At 46.6% G+C, this 25,535-nt stretch overlaps 2 protein-coding genes and 1 non-coding gene across 5 annotated transcripts in view; 2 read left to right on the forward strand and 1 right to left on the reverse strand.

Moving 5' to 3' along the window:
* The window catches only part of LOC119161551 (uncharacterized), a 341,964-nt gene that overhangs the window by 194,589 nt on the left and 121,840 nt on the right, over positions 1 to 25,535 (reverse strand). For 2 of the 3 annotated variants that reach the window (XM_075889402.1, XM_075889400.1), the window contains exon 2: positions 19,973 to 20,035. The exons of the other annotated variant lie outside the window; for it this stretch is intronic. The gene's annotated coding sequence lies outside the window, so the exon portion shown is untranslated. The remainder of the gene's footprint in view (positions 1 to 19,972; positions 20,036 to 25,535) is intronic. 3 annotated transcript variants of the gene reach the window in all.
* TRNAS-GCU (transfer RNA serine (anticodon GCU)) lies at positions 18,149 to 18,221 on the forward strand. Its single transcript has one exon. It is a non-coding gene; the product is annotated as a tRNA-Ser (tRNA).
* Positions 20,265 to 23,805, forward strand: LOC142803709 (uncharacterized). The gene is made up of 3 exons (XM_075889403.1): positions 20,265 to 20,559; positions 20,953 to 21,046; positions 21,318 to 23,805. The coding sequence occupies exons 1-3, from the start codon at positions 20,407 to 20,409 to the stop codon at positions 23,711 to 23,713; spliced, it is 2,643 nt and encodes an 880-aa protein (XP_075745518.1). The 5' UTR covers positions 20,265 to 20,406; the 3' UTR covers positions 23,714 to 23,805.

A 25,535-nucleotide genomic window follows, 5' to 3' on the forward strand; every position in this document is an offset into this window, starting at 1 on the left:
CATTTTCGGTTTATTTTCTCGTCTTCTTACTCGAATAGCCGTTCTTCGACGCAGGCGTCGTCGTCAAGGTCGCGCAGAGGCTAACTTCAACACCAACAAACAAGGCGGCGTTGGAAGAAGCGCGACGAGAACGGGACGGACGACGCAGTCTTGCTCTTTCGCGTGGGCCGCGAGAAAATGCGCGTTCTTTTCCGGCGAGTTGCACAAGCCGTTCCAGTCCATATACGCGTCGCATATTTCGGTGAGGAAATCCGGTAGGCCTAGACGAAATCGACGACTGGTCAAAATAGCACGGCCATATCGCAATATCCCTTTATCCTTTTTTTGTTCTTTTTGACTATCCTGTGATTTTTCCGATATAGGCTGTACGCGGCCGTTGGCTTTATTGATATGTCTTGTTCAAAAGTTGAACGAAAGATGGAGCAGGCCTGGTATGTATGTTAGAAAGAGCTGTTAGACACATATTTGAGCCAATGAAAGCAGAGCGTAAAATATTTGTTGTGGTTAACAGTTGTGTAATGACAATAACCTAAAATGAAAGATATTAAATCGCCCAATAAAGCATCATTTCTATCTGAGGGATCCGAACCCACAACGTTTGAATTACGCCTGCAACGCTCTACCAATGCTCTACCAATAAGAAAGGATGTATCATTCATTGGATATGCCGCCTACTTTCCTTCTCCTGGGAGAACTAAAATCGCGCTAAAAAGCCACAAAGATGAAAAATGATGAATGTGACTCTGATCTTTCGCTTGATTGTCTGGTAGTGGTACTCGTATGCTAGCGTTCGTGTGCCGCAATGTATTCCTGCACCTGATTTTGCGTGTCGTCGCGCTGACGAAGCGGATCCCTGAGACCGCGTGACCACGTAGACAGGAGCGCCTGGTTGAGATCTGCTCCGCCAGATGCCGCAACGATCGCAACTTTTGTCAAGAACGCCGTCTGCCCTTTCCATGATCTCGTTTAATTACTGGGTTAGTGATCCTGACGGTTAACCAGTACTTGTGTAAAGCAGTGATGACTACTTTACACAAGACTGCTAAGCAGTCTTGTGTAAAGTAGTCAACACTGCTTTACACAAGTACTGCTAAGCGAAACACAAGACTGCGAAACACAAGACTGCTAAGCAGTCTTGTGTTTCGATATCATATATGTGTTCAATAAAACTTAACTTGAATAGAACCATCAGTGATGCACCAGTTCTACCTTTACAAGACTTTTTTTTATACATATATTACAAAAGCGAAAGCAAATGAAGAATTTAAGCGTTTGGAAGCACAACCCATGGTCAAGGTGTCGCATGCATTTGCTGTGTTCTTTTTGTCCGTTTTTCGGCAGCTAATTGACGCACTGATTAAAGGTGACGCTCCTACCCCCCCCCCCTCTCCCCGCTTCCCGCACTGGTCTACAGACGTTAACAGCAAAAATTAACGGTATCTATTTTGTTCTAGACATGCTGTACACTTCTGGAGTTAACCTTGCATGAACAAACTTTCGAATTTTCGCCACGATAATGCAATATTTATTTGCATTGATGCATGAACGATTGCTGGGCTTGCTTCTTTATATCCGCCAAAAAGTTTCACGCTGATGAAGTAACCGCATGTACGTCTCACCTTGAGGTAAGTACATTTGAGGTTCCTCCCATATTGTTTATCTCTAGTTCAACTATACACAGCTCCAATGCAGCTTTAGGAGTTTTCAATTACTGCTAACATCTGTGCACACCATCGCTTTTCTGGCGGGAATAATTAGGGATCTTCTCCGAGGCATGTTTACAAAACCGGCAATGACAGGGGCGCACAAAGGTGGACTAGCATATGCTCGACATATCACAACCAGCCCTGCGTGTTTAATGAGGTTTGATGTGTGGGCACGCTTTAACGAGGTTTGACGAGAATCCTTTACCTTGACTGTCACATGGCGTACGCACGCGGCGCAGGTGAAGCACGCAGTAATATATATATATATATATATATATATATATATATATATATATATATATATATATATATATATATATATATATATATATATATATCTGTGTCTGTCTGTCAAAGCTAAAGTCTTATACGCCTCATCGAATGCGAAATCGGACCATCGACGGCGTGAACAAGACGGATGCAAAGGAACATCATCCCGTCATGACGTCATATAACGTGGCGTCACACGATGACGACAACACTATTGGGCGCGAGGACATACTGTGGCGCCACCATGCGGAGGCATCCCTGTGACGTACGTGGTTGGATCATCCTCCACGGGTTGGATTGCTCCACCGCCCTGTCGCGCGCAGCCCGCAACTGCTTTCGCGTCTCCTCTTTTTATTATCTTGTTGTACTTCACTCAACAAAATCAGTAAAATATCGCTTCAGCTTCTTCCCTGACTGTACTAAGTGCTAAATAAGTGCCCTGAAAAAGTTTTACGCTTCTCATAATGACTGACTGCCGACGTCGTCTGCTATGGCCACCCGAATAAAAACTAAGGGGGGCCGAGTGCGTTGCATCTGTAAAAGGTGGCAACTCATTCCGTGTCGAATTGAAATATCCCATGGGTTTTAACGGTAAATAAACCTATTTTTGCTGCAAGAAATGCGCGCAACTACGCTACTTCATTCCCTGTAGGTTTGCGTCTGAATAGGGTCCGTGGTTGACAAGACAAGCATGCGCAAATTGCATTTTTCTTTAGCGCACATAGCCGTATACGAAGCACAGCGCGAGCGGATTCCGCGCTTTGTGGAAAGCATCACAGCATTCTTGCAGCCACATACAGCCGCACCTTTCTGTTATTATAGCGGGCAAATGTGAGAATCACGCACGCACGTGCCTCATTCCGAGTTGCAACTTCTATCTGCGGCATGATCCTAATATTTATTGAACAAAATTTTTATGGTGGTCCCACGTTGAACATTCAGTTGCCATCGAGCCACACATTGGTAAACATTATGAATGATTGGTTCAGTTCCAGAGGATCTATAAATGGGTAAATCATGGTAAAGAATGCGATCAGCCAGCCGTATCATTTTGCGCCCTTGAATGTGCATGCTGCGAGGTCTTGCGTACCGTGATCTAAACGGCACTTTCATGTTTCAGTAAAAAGGCCAATGTCCAGTTTTATTTTTATTTTTTTACAGCTTCATTCACAAGAGTGTTATATTTCACGGCAGCTCTTAAGGCTCATTCACACCGAAGGCGGCGCGGCAAAGCGGCGAAGCGGGATTTCCGAAGCGGCGAGGCGGCGAGTGCATGAACCTGTTCAGACCGCATGCCTCCTTCGTCTGGCCGCGCGGCAGAAGAGGCGGGCATCTCGCTATTTTGCGCACGTGTCGCTATGACGTGTCAGTGCTTCTCCCAAACGTACACCCGCGCCACCACCGCGCCTCCACTGCGTAGAGTTCTGATTGGCAGCGGCAAAACGGCGAGCCTCGGCAGGCGGCTAAAAATTGCTCCGAGGCGCCTTGCCGCCTGGTTTTTCTCCCGCTTTGGCCGCCTGGAGAGGAGGTTTTCCCGCTTCTCGCGTTGCCGCCTCGCCGATTTGGCCGCCCCGCCTTCGGTGTGAACGAGCCTTTAGAATATGAATCAGTTCTCGAAACTGACCACGTTTTCGCTTGTAGGTCAAAACAACATTGATAGGAAGTGACAGTGGCTATAGGCCCATTCTACAGACGCAATTTATTAGCAAGGAATTAAATCTGTGAGCTGAAGTCTCGGACGGCAGGGGCGTAGGCAGAAGTTTTTTTTCGGAGGGGGAACCACCTTGATTAGAGTTGGGTCCATGCACAGAGGTTGTAGACCAATATTTTATGCGCATATACCATGAGAAGTATTTCTATTTTTTTCGGGGAGGGGGGGGGGGCGGGTTTGGTGTGCCACACCCTGGCTACGCCACTGGCGGATGGAAACCCGTGTAGTATGGTACACACACGGGGACGGACACACGGGGAGGAGTGGAGGGGGGGCGCAGACAGCGGTAAAGGTTACCTTGGCGAGAGAAGTAAGCATTAGCAAAGACTCGAGCGGCACGTGTATGATGTAAGAAAGAAGGTTTCGTCGAACGCGCTGGCCGAACACGCAGAAGTAACTGGCCACGAAATTGACTGAAATAGGGTGAAAATAACGAAAATAAAGGGAAAAGAATTGAACTTCCGGAGTATCTTGACTCTCTGACAAATCAGACAACGGCGCACATTTTTTTTTAATGTAATAACGGCAACTTCCCCCACATGTACGCTCCACGTCCTATTTCAAATATACATAATCAGACCGTTTGCACATTCATTTTTCGTTGTGAACGAGGCTCCCGTGCGGAAACTGAAACGATCTGCTTTTACGTGAACATTCATAATCTGTGCTCATTTTAACCCCATCACTCTTAGAAAAAAGGTGGTAGTACTTGCTTACATTGGGGTAGTAATGGTTTGTCACATATGTTACAACCCTGGTAGTAACCGCAGTTAGCAACGGCGAGGGTGGTAACAGTTACTACATCTGCTGTTACTACCAGCAGTTAGTAACTGTTACTACCCTAGCCGTTACCACCCATGGGTAGTAACTTTTAGAGGTTTTAAAAAAAGTAGTAACCGATGCTACCTAGTTCATTACTTTGGGCATATTTATCCACTGCTAATGTTCCACTGCTAATGCCTTATTACTAGACCAAGTCGGGTAAGAAGCGTGGTGTGCCATGAATATAGACCAAACAGGTTCACTATTTTTCACGTATACATGCAGTAAGAAGTAAGCGTGGGGTATATATAGCCCCTACTTCGCAGGGGCATGTCTGGCACAGAGGAGCACTTGCGTTTCAGGAGGAATTATAAGAAATATAAACCTATAACACTATATTTTACTACTTGGTTACGTGTGTTTGGTGACGTAGCACAATACCTTTAATCAGCCTTACTTATAAAACCTTATATGTTATATTTATCTATTATAAAATGGCCACAAAAAGGCATTATGTACAGTGGCCGGAACAAGGTACCGAACTCATTCTCAGTGCATTTGAATGCTTCACACGACTAAAATAACAGCGTTTAAAAGATAATAATCGTTTTTGGGGTTTGACGCGCCAAAACAATGATGATATTTGGAGACACGCCGCAGTGGAATAACTGTGACTGTCCTCGAGGCTAATTGTGACCATCTGGTTATTTTGATTTGCCGGTCTTGTTAATGTTTGCTGTAATTTACTAAGTTGGTTGTAATTGTCTATTACGGCGCGTGTAGCACTTGATTAGGGTTCGTTAACTTGTACTTCTCCGTTTAGACAGTATCAGAATGAAGTTTACATATCTCGGTTGAGTAGTTTAGAACAAAATGTATTTTCTTGATCTATGTATACCTTCTGCGTCATTTTTCCGTTTAATGATAATACGTTGAGACGATTCCTCTCATAAATGATCAGAATCGCATTCACACACAATTTTGGATTAGATAGTCAAAAGCCGGGTAGCAAAGAGGTAGTAACGGGGCAAGAAAGGCAGTAACGGCGGCAGTTACCACCTCTTTCATTTCAGTTACTAACTGTTTACTAACGTAGGTAGTAAAGAGGTCGCAAAATGTTAGCAACGGTAGCAGCTAGTAACTGTTTACTAACGTAGGTAGTAAACAGGTAGCAAAAAGGTAGTAACGGTCAAATAAAGGTAGTAACTGCTGCAGTTACTACCTATTCGCTTGCAGTTGCTACCTTTTTACTAACTTTTTTTAAAGAGTGATGGGCTCGAAATAACAACCACAATAACAACAACAACAAAAAACAGAGAGGTGATAGTGGCAGTGCCAGCGGCCGTGACAGTAGAATCGCATACGCAGCGAACTGTGGCATGCCACCGGTAACTTTTACTGCGACTTTTCGCATCGTGTGATCTGCAGAAGTTTACGCACATGAAGTCAGAGCAATACAACGTTGTCAAAAATGAAAACACAGCGACGATCGCAATTAAAAACAACGCATCCAACCGCCAGTTGTCCTTCGCCAGAGCGAGGTGAGACCACGTGATCCAACCCTGCACGTCACAGCGATTGCAGCGCTCGCGCCTCCAGTGCTGGGCCTCGCACCCAAGACATATAGCGCGGGGCAAAGGGTGGGCCGATCAAGGAGGCCGTGCAGAAGCAGGTGTGCAGCAGAAGATTGCCATGCCTCCGATCACAGAGGCCGTGGCAAAAACGCTGGTGCAGAAATCTTTAGTGGGCATGAATGGGGGGGGGGGGGGGCAATAGAGGATCAATACATTATCTGAGAATAAAAAGATGGCTTTCACCTTCAAGTCGACCCAAGCGAGTGAGTAAGGGACCGCTTGAGTTCTTCTTAATATTTTTTTAGTTATTTGTTGCGAGTCCAAGGTGAAGCAGAGCACTATGGTAACGCTATTCGTCACAACACCTCCTCCTCGATCGTCACTCCTGGGTCACGCGCTGCTCTAACCACACACCCGATGAGCCTAGAAAACAATGACACGGAAGTAACCCCAAGCAAATGTATAGACGGAAGCTAAACAAACCGAAATAAGCGGCGAGAAATATTCCGGGACAAGGGCACACCGCCAGCCTCCTCCTTCTTGCAGCGGCGGGCGCCGGCGCGGCGCAAACGTCACTGGGTCGTCGACGTACACTTTCGAGGCGCGTGCCGCCGGCGGCAAATGCGTCGCGGCCGGCGGGCGAGCTCGTAAACAAACGCGCGAGCACGCCGCCTCCGCCGCCGGCAGCAACTGCCGCCCGCTTCAAGCAAGGTCTGCAGCCTCCTTCCACAGCCATCGCTACAACAATGGGACTCTCCATCATCCCTGCGTATGCACGCACGGAAGGAAGCCCATGCTTGCATCGATATGCGACGAGCAACCCCCCCGCCAGGCCGGTTCCTCGTCTGTGGTCCCTTTCGTAAGACATAGTTTCGAAACCACCGAGTTTGGTCTGGAAGCTAAAGTATACGCGAATGCGGCCGTAAATACGCAGCGCTTGAGTGATAGCTCACGGTTTCCAAAAAAAGAAAGAAACCCTGTGGCAGATTTTACCAAACTTCGGTTTCGTAAGTCAGGAGATCATTTTTATTCCTGTTCGCAAAAACTTACTCTTAGACAACAGGACAACAGGCATTAACGCATGTATGGTAAGTGTAGTAGTAGTAGTAGTAGTAACCACTGGTCGGAGTGTGAATAGTAGTAGTACAGTAGTACAGTAGTAGTAGTAGTTAGTAACTACTTGTCGGGGTGTAAATAGTAGTAGTACAGTAGTAGTAGTAACCACTGGTTGGGGTGTAAATAGTAGTAGTACAGTAGTAGTAGTAGTAGTAGTAGTAGTAGTAGTAGTAGTAGCACGGTAGTTGTTGTATAGTAGAAGATTTCTGAGGCTCTAGTTGCTGCTGTACAGCAGCCTGCCTTAGTTTACATAAATGTGGTATTTCTTCATCGGTTATAAGTAATCGTAATGTTCCTTTGCTAAAGCTTCTGCATATTTGTTTTCGATTAAATGTTGTATTCTCGGGCGCTTTCCAAAATACTTTCACAGCCATTCTAGGGCTTCTTTGAAAACGTTGCATTGCTATTCGAAAACTATTCAAATAGTATTCGATTAACATAGGTATTCCAGTCTGTATCATCAGTATTCGATTTTTATCCGATTAGGCTCTAAAATTCACTATTCGGACACTCCCACAATTCGCAATTTTGTTGTTTATATTACAATTGGATTTACATTGGTCGTAATAAATTACTAACGCGCTTGCAGCTTCACTGTACGGCGGTCATCACGGCATGTACCACGACTGAATTTCTTTTTTCCCCCTTCTTCTTTCTTTTTTTTTTTTGCCATAAATTGCCGTATAGGTTTCCTTCAATGTATGCGCAGCATAGAGGACTGACCAAAACATACTCTCGCGAAACACATCTAGCGTGGTACGAAAGATATCCTTGCCAGTCATGGTCACATCTCGGTTCTGTCACGTCGATCCCCCCGAACAGAGTTTACTAACCAATATCCATTCTCCTCGTTAAAGTAAGCGCACTACCTGGACAACACGATACGAACCACCACCGCCCTTTCGCCAATGTCGTAAACGAGGCACGTTCCTTTCGCCCAGCCAGAGCGGTACGCGAGATTAAAGAGTAGCGCACTCCATATAGAAATGTCGCAGTTACAAGAGCCGTCTTCCTCTGAACAACTTCTACACTACTAAGGCTTTCTTTAGACGACGTGGACACGTGGCTTCGCGGCGAAACCCGTTGCTCTAATGGGCCACGGCCTCGTGGGTATCAGCGACTGTACGAAGGATGGGCCACCACACCCTTCTCGTCACCTCCGACCCTCTTCTTTCTACAGGCTTGTACAAACAGTCACGAAGCCGAGCAACGCGCAGCGAGACCGACCACGAAGCTGCAGCCACGAAGCCAGCCACGGGCTCGGCGTAAACCCACCACACACCGCTTCTTCACCCGGCCTCGACCGCGGTATGCGCTTTCTGCACCTTCCTATATACACACACGGCCGAGAAGTACACACACATATATATCATGAGACGTAAGAGCGCGGAAGAGGGCATGTGCGTATATGCGCTCGCTATATATAGACACCCATAACTGGAGTGGTCGTCGCCGCCGAAAAACGCTGAGCCCTCTTCATATACTTCTTATGCGCTTCTATACCTCGTGGAGGTCTCTGGGCACACTCCAGCCGTAGGCTGATCCTTCTACAAACAGAACACATGGGTAGATACTGTAGCGCACGGATAGATGTTGCGAAGAATGCGAGGAATGCCAACAACCGCGAGACTCGGCGGAGAAGCATGCACCGAGGAGAGCGTATATATATATGTATACCACATGCGGTCGCTAGAAGAGCTTGACCCCGACCGTCGATCTTGCTTACGCGAATACACAGCTGCAGATATGAAATATGCCGACCAGGCCAGAATGGCAAATAAGCAAGGCCGTCTGTATATACATACGTATATGCGTGCATGTTCGCGGCACCGTGGAGTAATACACTGTGTGCATTGGTATATTTCGACAGGTCTGTGGCTACGAATGAAGCTCGAAACCGCGCCGTTTCATCAGAAGTTGCGTGCAGTACGGAGAAGCCAACGCAGAGCTCCCAGTGACCAGTCGACTTGCTGCAGGATCTTAAGAAAGGGTTGCAGACTCGTCGCAATGTTTTACACTACTAATCCATCCGCAACGCTTCCGTGTCCTGTCTGCCGACATCGTAGCAGCTCCCGTTCAATCGGTGCAGTGGACGGAGTGAGATAACCTATATAAGGGGCGGCTAATGGAAAACGCCGTTCCAGCTCTCTTTCGGGGCCCACAGATTTCGCTGGACTGCACAGAATTGTTGACACGGAGATCAATGAATGGAAAAAAATGACAAAAAGCTGAACCGCTAACTGTGCTTAACTTTCGCTCGTGTTCTTCCCCGCTGTTCAAAGACCGGTATTAAGAAGTAGACAAGATGATGATGATGATGATGATGATGATGATAATGATGATGATGATGATGATGATGATGATAATGATGATGATGATGATGATGATGATGATGATGATGATGATGATGACGACGACGACGACGACGACGACGACGACTCCCGAGTATGGCACATACCTACCCTGAGAGATTGACGAAGTCGTCGCCTCCTTCTTAGTTTTCCAACTTGCGTACGCTTTGTGGGCGCAAGAGGATATCTGCCGTACCAGGAGCTTTTTGCTGTTTACAAATGCAGGTTCTGGACAGCTTCCGTTTTTGTGCACCGGCGTAGCTGTAATCACATTCATCAGCAGCAGCAGCTGCAGCCGCAACAACCTGACTACGCCCGCTGCAGGGCAAACGCCTCTCCCATGTTCGGCCAACGAACCTGGGATGTGCCTTTTGCTGCCACGTTATAGCTGCGCACTTCTTAATCTCATCGGCCCACCTAACTTTCTGTCTCTCTCCAGCGCGTTTGCCTTCTTTGGAAATCCGGTCAGTTACCCTTAATGACCAGTGGTTATCTTACCTACGTGCTACGTGCCTAGCCAATGTCGATTTCTTCTTCTTGGTTTCAACCTACGATATCCTTAACCCCTGGTCGCTTGCCTGAGCTTACTTCGTTCTTTTCTTGTCTCTTAAGGTTACCCTTATCATTTGCCTCTTCATCGCTCGCTGCGTCGTCTTCAATTTAAGCTCAACCCTCTTTGTAAGCCTCCAGGTTTCTGCTCCGTATAGGTAAGTACCGGAAAGATGCAGGTGTTATATACCTTCCTCTTGAGGGTTCGTTGTAGACTACCACTCATGACTTGAGATAGCTTGCCGATTTTGCTCAAGCCTATCCTTATTCTTCAAGTTACGTCACCCTCCTGGTTCGTCTCCTGTCCTAAGTAGGCATATTTCTTTACAACTTCCAGTGCCTCACCACCTATGGCAAAGTGCTGTTTTCTGCCGAGACTGTTGCACATTACTTGAGTTTTGTGCATATTAATTTTCAGGCCTACTCTTCTGCTCTCCGTGTCCAGTTCAGTAATCATGAGCTATAATTCGTGTTTAAAAAAAGTTTCTAATGAATCCGAGTACTTGGTATACTCTCGTAGAGTACTAAGTACACTTCGATCTATACTACCAAGGACCATTTTATCTAGATTACCATTTGATGTTCGTGTTTACATCAAATGTTCGACGGCTCAGAGTACGATGCACTTTACTATGAGAGAGCATTAAGCTGTCCCAGTTTCACAAGGCAGACCACGACGTAAGAAAGAACGTCCCCGGAGTGTTTACAAAAAGTGTGTAACAATTTAGAGTACTAAGTACTCTACTATGAGATAACATAAAGCCGTCCAGTAGGCCACACAATTGATAAAGCCCTGTTGACAAAAATTACGCTGTCACCATTGCGTCCAAATTCTATGAGACAATGGAGCATATTACAAGACTTAAAACCAAGCTGGACGTCGTCGACATATGTAGAGTACGACATACTGCGAGGGACAAGAACAACAGCGACGCTTCCAGGGATCCAAGCGGCGCCAAGAATGACAGCTATCCAAGGAGTAAACTGCGCTCTACCGCTGCACTGATGAAGTGTGGAAACTGAGGTTGACTAGTGCCCTTTAACCCAGGAGTGTGTTTAAGCAAATGTTCGACGATCTGGGGTACGGAGTACTCTACTATGGGAGAGCATTGAGCTGTCCCAGTTTCATCACAGGGTCGGGCTCAAGATCCTGTGTTTAAGAAAGAGTGGGTAACGGTTTGGAGTACCAAGTACTCTACTATGGGAGAGCATACAGCCGTCCCGGAGTTCGGATCAACGTAACTATTGGACAAAAAGGCAACTCAGATTGGGAATTCTTCATCAAGAGTGAAAGATAATCAAAGCTAATCACATTCCTGGACATTCGCGGGGAACAAAACCCTAGACGACTAGCCCGCACATATTAAACACTTTATTCCGTGTGTCTGATCAGATATTTCAAATATATATTCTTCCAAGTTACACACAACATTATAGGAGTTAGTCCTTTACAATAAACGCCATCTTTTTACCTGAAAGCAGCAAAGGAGTCTTTTCTTACTTTTATACAACTTAAAGGACTTTTTTCTTTCTGCTTCTGTGTTAAAGAGTGGTCGTTGACATGGCCGGAAGTTTCTTTGGTGCTGCTGCTATCGCAATCTTGAAACCGATGAAAGGGCGATATTCTTGGCTCGGTGCGCAACGTTTGGACCTCCGTGACTTCGTTTATCGGAGCGCATTAAAAGGAAACACATCAAGAAAGAGAAGGACATAGAAAAAATAGGAAGGTTAACTATAGCCTAAGTCGAGTTTTCTTAATTACACATGGGGTAAGGGAATTAAGGGATCGAAAGAGAGAGATATAGAAAATGAGAGACACATTGCACAGCACACGCACAGTGCAGAGTTTCACAGGCGGTCGCACAGTGATGTCGCCTTCGTGAACTGTAGGAGGTCTCGTGTGGCGTTCTGGTCTCATATACACGGAGATCGTGCTGCCAAGATTCTTCCGTAAAGGGCCGCTCATCGAGTCGCCTCATGGCACACTGTAGAGTCGGGCGATCTTGTTTAAATTTGCGACACTAGAACAAGACATGGTCCAAGCAGAGCTTATTTGAATAGACCGCGGTGTTGAAACCTTTCAGGGCGTCGCAGGCAGTGCGCTTGCGCGCCTGAGCTTATATAGAAACAACTGTGCTCGCGAGATTGAATAAAGAGACACGGCGAGAGTGACGTTCTTTTTTTTTTTTTTAGATCAACAGATCCGATGAAGTGTGAGTCGCGAGGCAGCGTTACATCCTGTCGGGTTAGATTTCTTCATTTGCCAAACGCTGCTGTAAGAGAACCTCAGGTGGTAGAAATTTCCGGAGCCCTCCACTACGACGTCTCTCATAATCATATAGTGGTTTTGGGACGTTAAACCCCACAAATCCATCAATCAATCATTTGCCAAACGCTTGATCTTTCTTGTTTGGTACCACGTGTTCAATTTCATGTCTTCTTTAATAAATCTGTGTTCGTAGTGAGCGTTGTGAACCAGCGTTCCTTTTCTGTGTCCATGTTTCTTGTTTGTTTATTTTTTGTACTGCTGTTATTTATGATTTCGTACCAACTCGCCGAGCAAGACACCTTTCTGCTCTAGAGAACAGAAGGGTTAGCGCGATAATAACGAACGCCGGCATCAGCGACTGCGGCCCGCGGGGCAGCGGCATGTTCTCGCAAACTAGCAGCTTCGCGAATCGACCTCACGCTTATTATTTCCAAACAATGACTTCGTCCTCTCCGAAGAAAAAGTGCCACGGAAACAGCTACAGACTTCGCTGAAGAAAAAAGGGAAAGATTCCCAGTGTCGCGCTGTTTGTTTACCTACCATGCGCCTACTGCACTTTAGAAAAAAAATTAAGTAAACGAGAGCGGCTAAATGATGGCTCTTTGAGTCGAGACGATGCAGAAGTTTTTCCGTTCTGGTTCGAACATTGTTGTATTGCAATATTGTTGTTAATTTTTTTTTCTTCTTTCCAGAGAGCAACCGACCGATGAGTTAGTACAAGAAGAGGCCAGCGGGAGTCCTCCAGCAGTTTTGATTGTTTGGACCTCTAAAAAGTAGAGAGTAAAAAAGAACAAACGCTCGCAAAGACTCGCCATTTGCGGCGCAATAACAAACAATGCCCCCGTCGGTGCCCACGTGGCATAAAACAGTTCTGAGTAAACGAACAACGGAAGCTGAACTTCGTTCGGCGGAAGGAATCGAACGAGAAGAAAAGTTCCTGGCGGTAAACATCGCCCAGTGCCCTAGGGACACCACCGAAGAAAAGGGGAAAAAAATGCCAGTGCTGAACTTCAGCAAGAACCACACTTGCCCCCGAGCCGTCACTATACCATATATACTAGCTTTCAGATTTTTTTTATAACGTGGATGTGGAGGGGAAACAGTGGAGGAAAGGGAAAGGAAAACGTTGGAGCGAAGGCGTGACCAGAGAATGCACTTAAATGGCGACGTACGCTAGCTAGAGGAAGCTTCCCATACTGGCCGCACTCCCGTGGTTTGGTACTGCAGGGACTCGACGTCCACTTTTCAGAAGCGCCTACAAGAAAAGCGTCTACGGCTGTACCGGAGTCGTGCATGGTGCAGCTTTCCCGGCAAGTCCTGAGAAGACTGTGTCATCTATCAACACTAGCATGTTTCCCGGAGGTTATGTCTCTTATTTATAGTTTTCTCTTTGTTTTCTTCGTTGTTGGTGTTTTAAACACCTACTTTATCGCCCTCCCGCCAACACTTTAGTGAACGGAGCGAAAGCAATTTCAATACAGCCATGATGCAGAGCACACGCGAAGCCGAGGAGGTCGTGTCCAGTCTAGCACACACGCTTGTCGGAATCGCGTGCCGTGTAGGGGCCGAGTACTACGCCACTTGTAGATTTTACCCACCGGCTATAGTGCGATCTACTCGATAGATGCGTCTTCAATATTTGAGAAGTATTCATCCCATATTCCTTTCCTTCTTTCTTTCCTTTCTTTCTTTTTTTCTTTTTTTCTTTCTTTCGCATACTCTCTCCTTACCCCTTCCTTCCACCGTGCCGATCATTGTACCGCCACCCACGTGCTTAGCAGCCAAACACTATTTGCAAGCAGCAATGACGCGCTCATGCGTTCATACCCAGACAGCAATGAAACGTGGCAACATGAAATGACAAGTGACCTCGATAAAAGATTAGATTGCTAAATAAGAGACAGCCGATCGCTGACCAGCACACTATCGCGAGATCATCAATCACTGGAAAAACGTCGCACACAAATAAGCGCATCACCAGCGCACCTTTGATGGTCACATCACTGTGCACTTGTTGGCGCCGAGTTTTTTACGTCGAGGGCCACCATACCCGAAATCAGTAGATGTCTCGTGGACGGCCTCTCCCGTAGTAGAGTACCAAGCACTCTAAATCGTTATTAACTTTTTCTAAACACACCTTGCGAACTTTGGTGCCGTTTAGGGTTTTCAGGCACGGCTTTGTGCTCTCCCATAATGGAGTACCTATAGTACTCTAAATTGTTAACCACTTTTTCTAAACACCTAGCAATGTCCGTCAAGGATAGGGACGACTTACTGCTCTCCAATAGTTGAGTACCAAGTACTCAAAATCGTTAAACATCTTTTTCTAAACAAGGCTCGCTCATATAGCTGGTGTTTTAGGCAGTGGACTGACCACGTAATGTACGCCCACGTTACGGCTATCTGCTCTCCCATGTATAGTAGAGTACCTAGTACTCTAGATTGTTACCCACTTCCTCTAAAGTAGTAGAGTTCTACTCTACTTTTCTACTTCCTCTAAAGCGGTAGAGTTCTACACGCTGCAGTGAAATGACTGTCAGTCTCTCCCCACTCTTTTTTTCTTTTCCCTCTCTTCCCCCTTTCTCGTCTTTCTTGTCCCCTTCCCTAATCCCCCAGTGTAGGGTAGCCAACCGGATGTCTTTCTGGTTAACCTCCCTGCCTTCTCCCTTTTGTTGCTTCCTCCTCCTCTTCTAAACACACAAATAGCTTAAGTCCCAACCGTCGAAACTTGTATTTTTTTTAGTTTCGTTTTTAGCTTCAAAGGGACACTAAACAGCAAAACAGCATTTCGCGCATTAGCGAATTACAATTTGAAAATACGAAAACACCACTGTTACTGCAATTCGACACTTGGTAAGCGAGAAAACGCGCAAAAAGAAACTGCGGGTGGAGAAGACATATCGATATTCGCGCACCTAACAGTGTATACGGTCATCAATTTCCGAAGACGTCTACTGGGTGTTACGTATATAGCCTGTAATCGCTAAAATTGGAGTACGTTGTAATCTGTGGGTGCCATAGACTTAGCATACGTCTCAAGAAGTTTCATCGAGCCAATGTCGCGAAAATACGGAAAATACATTGTGCAATTTCTTTCGTCACGTGCGGAGATTACGAGGCGAAGTTTGAAAATGAAACTTGAACCTTTATTTTTTTTTTTCACCAATAATAAACTTATGACAGTGAAGCTTACATTATATTTCTCAAATTACAGTTTATCAATCTAAAACATTTCATCGTTTCTCTTTAAGTGTCCCTTTAAATCATAACGGTATAACGAAGAATCTAATCGCAAATCTGATATAGCCAGACATGGCACCGTTACGTTACACGCGTGGTTACACGCATCTTATAGGGCGTGCTGCATGTTCCATAGTAAACCAGATTGTTGCACTCAAGACAGAGGCAGGTTTATTTACAGAAAGGCATGAGAAGCCGGCCTGAGCGATATAGCATACGCTCAAGCTCGCTTCTCTACACTGGGCGAGCGGAAATTCTATAAACAACTTGCCTCTATACGCAAGCGCCATTCAAGCGCGCTATCGTGTAGAACGTGGGCGCGAACCGAAAGACCGGTTATCGGCCAGCCATGATGACGCGAATCGACATAATCCGGGTCTGTCATCAACGTTGTTTTTCCCTTGCGTGTCTTTATATTAACGAAAGGAAAGAAATTTTGCAAGAGCTAACCCCCGTATTCACAAACGCTCCTCGACTCGACTTTCACCCTCCACTTGACAGAGTTGCACACCGCGCCGCTGCTCGGCTGAAAATGACGCTGCGCTACTCAACGATAGCAGCAAATTATCACTGATATGCAGTGACTTTGCCTGTCTAGAGATGGCGCTTCCATCGGCTTTTTCAAGTGCAGGTGGAGCGTTCAGTGAAGGGGCGTTCTAGAATTAATTTCTTGTTAGACATACCCACATGTACAACGGAAAAGTGTGTGTGTTTGTGTGCGCGTGCGTGCGTGTTACGTCATATATATTTAACTATGAGAACCCGTTCAAACGGTGCGTAATGCGTCCAACGTTTTTTTTTTTTTGTTTCTTTTTTAGCTATCGCCAAATTCTTTCACAATTCACCAAAGTCGCTCTGGGTGGTTATAGCCTAACTGTTACACGTTTTGTTAACTGTTACACGTTCTTCGATAATAAATTTTATGAGAAAGTTAGCGCTTGTTTCCTTAGTTACGCCCATGCTTTTCATCTGCTTACTATTTTGTTGCAGCAAGTTGCATCGATAACGACATCCCGTTCCCACATTCTGTTTCAACCGTGAGAAATATACTTGACCCTGGCCGGCGGCAAACGGGTTCCTACGACGCAATCAACCATGGCAACAGCTTCTTACATTGGTTCCCAGATCACTCGTCTCGTGCATGCGTAATACGACAGGGAAACGATGTCCTTCTTTTATTTGTTTGATTTTCACCGGCACAGTTCCCAAAGCCGTAAAACAAAAACCCTTTTGACTCCGTTTAAGTTCGGTGACCGTTTCCTTCCTTTAGAAGTCGGGAGTTCAGTTATCCGTTGTTCTCACAGAAACAACGCCGCGTAAGCCCGCCTTTCCTCTCACTCTAAAGACGGACACGCTTTCACGCACTCACGCTTTCGTGCAGGCGTTTCTCTCAGACTGATTCGCGCATGCGCCCATGCAGAGCTCACATTCCTGATCCCGCAGCACGTACACGCAACACTGGCTTTCCGAGAAGGAAGTGACCCGCCCGACACTGTCTGCGTATACCGTGCACAGACAGCCAGGGAGCTCAGCCGCGTTTGGGGCACGGATGGACGCGGGTTAACGCTAACGGTGCGCGAGAAGCCCGACACGCTTAACAACGGATGTACGCACGAGTGCTGCGCAAGTGTTTATCACGGTGGGTTGGCGCCGAATAAGAACTGAGAATACACCACTGAGGTTCGTATTCACAAACGCTCCTCGACTTCTACCTGGACCTCGAGGGATCCTTCAGACTTTTCGCGTTGCCGCGCCACGCGAAACAGTCCTCAAGGATCCCTTCAGGTCGAGTTTGAGTCGAGGAGCGTTTGTGAATGCGGGCCTAACCCCCATATTCTAGAACGTCCCTTCACTCAACGCTTCACCTTCACTTGAAAAAGCCGATAGGAGCGTTATCTCAAAGAACGGCAAGTCACTGCATATCAGAGATAATCTGCTGCGATTCTTTAGTAGCGCAGCGTCATTTTCAGCCGAGCAGTGGCGCACTGCTCAACTACTATTGTCAAAAGAAGGGTGAAAGTCGAGTCGAGGAGCGTTTGTGAATGCGGGGTTAAGTCTTAGTTACCTCCTTGGAAAAGGGTTCCGATTGCTGAGAAAATCGCTCTCGAGATGGGTCGCTGTCGGTGCGTGTCAGATAGACTCTACACCACATAGCAGTCGACGGCTGTTGCCGCGGCCTGAACAGCACATGTGCGGAGGCACTTCGTTTCTTATATATTTGAGTACGCCATGCCAACGCCTCCTGAAAAAATTATACCAGGAACGTGAGCCGCGAACGCGTTGCCCAAACCTCTGATTTTACTTTCCTCCTTCGGTACGAAGGAGAGCGTCTCCGACGGCCGCCCCTTCGAACACAGCAATGCTCTCACAGTTGCCTCCGAGCAGCCGTCTTGTCACGTGACAGAGCGGTACGGTAATGTCACGTGACTGAGCGGTACGGAGGCGAGCGGCCTCACGCGGCGGCCGGTCGCAACACAAGGCAGGAGGCATGGCCTCCGAGATTGCGTGCTGGCAGGAGGCTTCTCATTGAAAAGAGAGCGACGTTCCAGGCACAGTTTTTCTAGGAGGCGTTGACCGTGCCCACAATGTCTACGTGCCCCGCCGCGGTGGTCTAGTGGCTAAGGTACTCGGCTGCTGACCCGCAGGTCGCGGGTTCGAATCCCGCCTGCGGCGGCTGCATTTCCGATGGAGGCGGAAATGTAGGCCCATGTGCTCAGATTTCGGTGCACGTTAAAGAACCACAGGTGGTCAAAATTTCCGGAGCCCTCCACTACGGCGTCTCTCATAATCATATGGTGCTTTTGGGACGTTAAGTCCCACATATCAATCAATCGTCATCAATCAACGATGTCTACGTTTCTCTGTGGCTGTGAGCTGCCAAGTCCGTATTGTTTCTGTGAGTGAGCGTGGTTAAGAGAGGCCAACTCAGAAAAAATAGAAAAATTGGCGCCCGCATCTTCCCACGTGGGGAACTCGAGTAAATGCGTCGCAGAATAGTGAGGGTATCGAGTGATTGTTGAGTAATTGAGTGTGGTTTGGGAATGCTTAATTGTTCTTAGTATTGATTGAAGGAGAAGCGGAGGCAAGGAGTGTAAAGTTTAAGTGTGTCTTTAATGCTTGGTGCCGTACGTCGTTGTACAGGATGGAGAGGGGGCGCCATTGACTGAATTTCAAACGCGACACCACCCACGTTCGAGGGAGAGGAGTGCAAGGGAGAGGTCTGCGAAGGCGCCTATATAATTGGCTGAATTCCGAACGCGCGCTCTGCCACTTGATATGCACACCGCCCGCCTTCGAGGGAGACGATACGAGGCGCGAGACGAGCCGAGCATGTGCAGTGGGGGTGTGGACTGCGCCGACGCCGAAGCGTGACATCGTGCGACTAAGAAATGTTCCGAATTTCAAACGGAAATGCCCGCCAAGCCAGAATGCCTTTATCGCGGTCGCTGTTGTCGGAATGATTCCAGCGACTTTACTAAATCCGCATATGTTCGACCATGTCACCTATTTCTATCACTGACGCTTGTAAGATATACAGAGCCAACCGAGTCCACCTCGATCAACTGTACGTGCAGGATACAGTGAATACGAGATCAAAATTAAGCAGAGCGCGGTTGTGTGGTTGATTGATTGATTGATTGATTGATATGCGGGGTTTAACGTCCCGAAAGCATCATATAATTATGAGAGACGCCGTAGTGGAGGGCTCCGGAAATTTCGACCACCTGGGGTTCATTAACGCGCACCCAAATCTGAGCACACGGGCCTACAGCATTCCCGCCTCCATAGGAAATGCAGCCGAGTATCTTAGCCACTAGACCCCCGATGCGCGGCACGGTGGTGTGAAAGACTCTTCGAAAAGGACACGTAGACGTACCAGTTCTAACAGGACATAATAGCTTGGATTTTGCCGGCAAGAGCAGCCTTTAAATTACTGCATATATGCCACCTTTAGCTACCTGAAGGTAGCACTTCAACTACTTCAAACAGCGTATCTTGCCCACTATCTTCTGCTTGTTCAAGCGCATATATAAAGATCTACCAGACAAAAATGCCAAGGAATGTATAGGGGAAGTTATTAGAACAAAATGTAATGTAAATAAAAAGAAAGACAAGTGGGTGAAAAATTACTAGCTGTGAGCAGGAATCGAACCTACGACCTTTGAATAACGCGTTCGATGTTCTAACCACTGAGCTATCACAGCGGCCTTCCCCCAACCCACATTTAGTAGGTCTTACTAACATCATATTGTGTCAAAACACGGAAAAACGAGCCCTTAGGTATACATCTCTTTCCCTTATATATATATATATATATATATATATATATATATATATATATATATATATATATATATATATATATTGTCTGTCTGTATGTTTCATTTTTTTTATCATGCTGCTCAACATACGAAGCATCTTACCCGTCACGCCCTGGTCGTGTGGTGATCCCCGCTGCGAAAAAGCAGGCAGACTCTTTGGTGCGCCTGTAAGTAAGAGCACAGATCTCAGAAGCCATGCCAGACACTCAATCCAAATCACCTTGATTTCGACTAAGTAAACGTCATTATCATTTGTTCTCAACTCGAGTAGTCGTAAGCATTCTGTTCTTCATTTTGACTCACGGCATTATTGGAGAATGCTAGAGCCTCGGCAAGTCACGGTTGCAACCAATGTAGGGTGCCTGAATGGTTTCCCTCGCCCGCCGCTCCTTGCAGGGTGGGGACATTGTTTGACGGGGTGCTCGCCGCCGCGACCGGTTTTTCCTGACGGCCGCCGCCATTGCAGATCTCACTTCGCATAGCGACGGGAGCAAAGAAGGAGCTGTGGCCGCTCTGTCATATACTTTTTTAGGGAAATGACTGGGTGCTGCGTGCCCATGTGCACGAACAACTCCAGAAATGGTTGGAAACTCTACCATTTTCCGACAGAGCCCAAAAGAAGGCTGCTATGGATGGTGAAGATTAAGCGAGACAAGTGGCAGCCTACGAAGTCCTCGTGTGTATGCAGTGTGAGTATCCCGACATGTGTTCTTTTCTCGTCGAGAACTTTGAAACTTGTTTTTTTAAATGTGTATACGTGTCTGTGGGTCACTTTGTCGGTGCTGTAAACGCTTCACGTCTAAGTTGCAGTTTTTCTCTCTTTTTTTGCGATCTCTAAAAGTGCAGCTATGGAAACGTGTGGCGCAGCCGCAGTATTTGAAGTTTGTACCAGTTTTTAGTCACTATATGTATAAACAAAATAGGCTGCTTGTTATTAAATTGCGTATTTACAGAAAAGTGTTTTTCATTCGTTTATTGCAAATCACGAAATTCAATAAAAGTTGTGTGGTATACTGTGTCTTTCTAGTAATTCTGTCTAGGCTAAGCTAAGCTAAAATTCATGGTTCATAACGGACTTACAGGCACATTTTGAAGCAAGCCATTTCGAGCAGCACCGAGCTGACCAGTGGATAAAACTGAAGCCGAACGCTGTGCCAACGGTGTTCCCTTTCAGGGGTAAGTTACTGTTTCACTGTGCGTCAAAGATTCTGTATGAACCTAACAGGTGGCAACAGTACAAGGCTAAAATGATTTAGTTTCAAAAATTAGGATGATCCGTGGAATTCCTCGTTTGAGGATATTAAGAAAGTCGGGGTACGTGCCTGCGACCTGAGAAAAGGCATATGTCTGCAACCTATAATACTGCTAAAATCCAGTACAGGCCTGTGATTAGAGCTGGCTACCTTGTAATACTTGCAGCTTGTGACTGTCCTTTTTTGCACTGCAGGCTTGCCTCCACAAAGGAAGGCGCCAAAGGACAGGGCAGGACCTGCTGTGTTGCCTGATGCATGCCAAGAAACACGCGGTGACAACTCTACGGCCATTAATTGTACGCCACTCACAAGTGCACAGGCGAATTTAAATTCACGCACAGACAGTCTTGGCGCACAGCAACCGCAAAGCTGCAATTCTCAGACGCCTGATTCAGTACCGCACATTATGGAAAGGGAAGAAGTTGTGATCTCGGCCGATGCACCTGACGGGGCACGTGAAAACAAGCAGTTAAATAAGCAGCTCTCCGATATGGGCAGAAAATACACTCAGCTACATCAAGTCCATCGGAAAGCCACCTCAACCATTCAAGCACTAAAAAAACAGGTGAAAAAATTGGAAACCAAAATGGAATTATTCGGACAGCGTTTGAAATTCCTCAATGATGACCAGCTGCAGGCTCTTGGGCGCCAGAGTAATAAGGGAAGCACTTGGTCTGCAGAAACAATCAAGCAGGCGCTTCAGATTAAGTTTTCCTGTGGAAAAACTGGTTACCAGACACTAAGAAATCTGGGCTACCCCTTGCCATCCGGAAAAACCCTTGCACGTCGCCTTCAGGGCCTCAAGTTTCTTCCCGGAATTTTGACGGAAGTCATCGATGTTCTCAAAATCAAAGCAGAGAACATGCAAGACATTGAAAAAGACTGTGCTTTGTTCTTGGATGAAATGGAGATTGCTCGCGGGTACGAGCTCGATCGCGCTGAGGATGTGGTGTTGGGGGGGCAAACTATGCCAGAAAATCCAGACGAACCTGCACATCACGCACTAGTGTTCATGGTAGGAGGCCTGAATACGAGATGGAAGCAAGTGATTGCCTACCACTTCACCGGAAGTCATGTAGAGGGTAGTATCCTCAAGGACTACGTCATGAAGATAGTGCAGCTCTGCGCGGAAATCTCTTTAAGAATCCGTGTCGTCACTTGCGACATGGGGGCTTCTAATCGGGCTATGTGGCGCGAGCTCGGATTCTCCAGCCACAGGAATTCCATTACTGTATGTTCAGTGCCTCACCCCTGTCTGGAAGACAAAGAATTGTTTTTCACAGCAGATGCTGCACACGTGCTGAAGAATGTCAAGTCACAGTTGCTTTCATCGGAAGTATTCTTTCTGAGTGATGCAACAGTATGCCAGCACAATCTGCCATCAAAAGAAGTGAACGTGGACCATGTGCGCAGTGTAATTAAGTATGATGCTGAACGAGAGCTGAAAGTCGCCCCGAGGCTCTCAGAGTTACACATTTCGCGAGGCCATTTCACAAAAATGAAAGTGGGAGTTGCTGTCCGCTTCTTCAGGGAAGCTCCTGCAGCGATTCGGTACCTAATTAAAGAGGACGCGATAGAGCCGGAGGCAGAGACAACAGCTTGGTTTCTAGAATTAGTATTCAACTGGTACACGCTAATGTCTTCCCGCCACCCATCAGTTGCTCTCAGCCTTCGAGACATGCGGAGGTACCACGAATCAATTGAGCTACTGAACTCGGCCCTCGAAGTTTTTCAAGGAATGAAGATGGGAAGCAAGGCACAGTGGAAGCCTTCGCAAGCAGGTTTACTAATAACAACAAAAGTCGTTCTTCGTCTCCAAGACATTCTCTTGCGCAGTGAAGGATACGAATTCTTCCTCACGAGCAGAATCTTGCAAGACTGCCTCGAAAATTTGTTTTCGGTGGTGCGCATCAGGAAGCCTGTTCCTAACGCATATGACTTAAAGTGTGCCCTGAAGCTTGTGTGCGTGAGTCAGTTCCTTCATGCACCCGGAACGTCAAGCTACGAAGTCGACGATGCTAAGTACCTCGCCGACATGCTTGCAAAAGGCAAACAAGAGCACGGGGAGGTGGAAGCTGATGTCATTGATGACTCGGAAATTTTGTTCATTGAAGAACTTCAAGAAAACGAATGCAACATCCTTTTCTACATCGGCGGCTTCCTTTTAAAAGGTATGCTGAGTGTTGTAGCGGGATGCGGGCATTGTAATTCTGCCTTGTTAGGCTCAACTGAAAGCGAGCACGCAACTCTGACTATTCTGAAGGAGTACAGGAGTGAAGGTGGCAACCTCACATATCCCAGCAAGGATGTTTTGCTGACACTCAAGTCGTGTGAAGAGCATTTCAGGGGCATCATAAGTTGGAGTGAGGGCTTGCTGCGCTTAAGGTCCCCGTTGAAGGCCGTGACCGATTATTTGAACGAGATGGTGCGCCCTTGCGTAAAGACTTGCTCCGAGCACAGTGACGCCGTAGCAAAACTCCTTATTGCGAATTATGCAAGACTGAGGCTTCGCGTGCATTTGCGCCACGTTAGTTCAAACGGCGTCAATGAACACGGAAGCAAGACGTGCGCTGGGGTAAGCCTTCCGTGACCAGCCGAACTGGACCAGTCACTTATAAATTTTATTATTTTTTCTTTCAGAACACTTATTGTTTGATTAAAATATTTTGAGTTCATTGTGAACTGGCTAACCTCCCTGTCCTTTCTTCATCCTCCTCCTTAAGTTCATAGACATTTTTCTTATTTGTTATACAATATCACATTCTTAGATAAAAACAGCGTTGTGATCTTTAAGCTGACTAAGGTTGTGATCTTTGGAGAATGTTTATGGTAAGTTAATATTATTGCGGTCGAAGCAATACCGACACAGCGTCACAGAGGCAGAATACGAGAGTGATACTTCTCGGATAATTAGATTGCTCGCTTACATATATCTATGGAAAGTAGAAAAACTGAACAGGTATAGGGCATCAAAATCGTTATTACTGCATTTCATCTTGTATTTTCCAATAACTTAGTAAGATTTTTTTCTCAGTGGTCACATAAAAACGAGAGATTCAATTGATGTTTACGCTGTTTCACTATCTCAACCAGCTATAACAGAAAAATAGCTGTGTAACAAATCTGAATCTCATTCCCGCAAGATTATTCAGAGCTGCGAGGGCACGCAAGGCGGGGGAAAAAGCAGGATGAAGTAAGTTCAACGCGTACAATGCGAGCACTACTGAGTGGCTGGCACGCTGCACAGCCACTGAGGAGTGCGGTGAGTTTAGGTAACAGGAAAAGGCGTGCGCTTCATGAATTAATGTAGATTTATCCTGCAAACAGTCTCCAATGACAGACGCACATATTCAGACTGCTTTTTTATAGCGCGAAATACCATTTCTCGCACTAAACTCTTCTCAAACTCTCCTCATACGCGCGCGCAGGCAGTGTGTTTCGTTGGGGTGAGATATGTAATGGCGGACGCTCTAGCAGACGACGCGGTTGTCCCCACCCTGTACGGAGCGGCGGGCGAGGGAAACCATTCAGGCACCCTAAACCAATGCGAATGTTTACGCCATCTGGTGGCGGAAGACTCAAAGGAAAGTCGCTTCCTTGACGGAAATGGCGTTCGTTAATTCTAATGGAAACCATACATTAAACACTTTCACATGAACAAACAAGAGTATTGTAGCTGTAACAAATTCTATATTACTTCGAAACTTGTGTGTTCCTGGTAGCGGACATGGTGATCATTAAAAATCTTTTCTTCGGCATGTACACTCACCGAGCATGAAGAAAACATGTTTCAACAGAGTTTAGACGAAGCATTGCAATATTTCGCTACTATCTCCCGATAGGCCAATATACCCCTAATGCACTCGAGCATGCCGTAAGGCCGGACACACTCAAACACGTCGCATTGCATGCATGAGCGCACCGTCAAAGAAGCCGCATCTTTTTGCCCGAATAAGACAAAGAAGGATGAAGCAACTGTTACACGAGATATTATAGGAGAACCACGCTGCTTCAGCATTATCCATGTAGCAAACTGGAAGTTCCTGTTGTTTTGTTGGTTTTTGGTTTGTTTGTTTATTTGTTTGTTCGTCGTCGTCGTCGTCGACGTCATTGTTGTTGTTGTTGTCGTTGTGGGGGGGGGGGGGGGGGGTCGCGATCTTTGTGACAAGTGATGTGGCTGAAATAGCCAGAGTGTTAGACTGTGAACCTCGCAGGTGAGCACTCTTTTCTTGTGGAATAATTGGATCTATGCCACTCTGTCGCATGTACTAAACGCGGGGAAGCATGTCACACACGCGGTGAAAATGCGTTAGGCTCGTGTGCTCAGATTTCAGTGTAACGTTGTGGGGGTGCTGACAACCCCCCCCCCCTGTAAAGTTGTCTGCGCCGCGTGGCGCACGTGTCTCGCCCCA

Source organism: Rhipicephalus microplus, chromosome 3 (genome assembly GCF_043290135.1).
Source record: "Rhipicephalus microplus isolate Deutch F79 chromosome 3, USDA_Rmic, whole genome shotgun sequence".
NCBI classification, from domain to species: domain Eukaryota; kingdom Metazoa; phylum Arthropoda; class Arachnida; order Ixodida; family Ixodidae; genus Rhipicephalus; species Rhipicephalus microplus.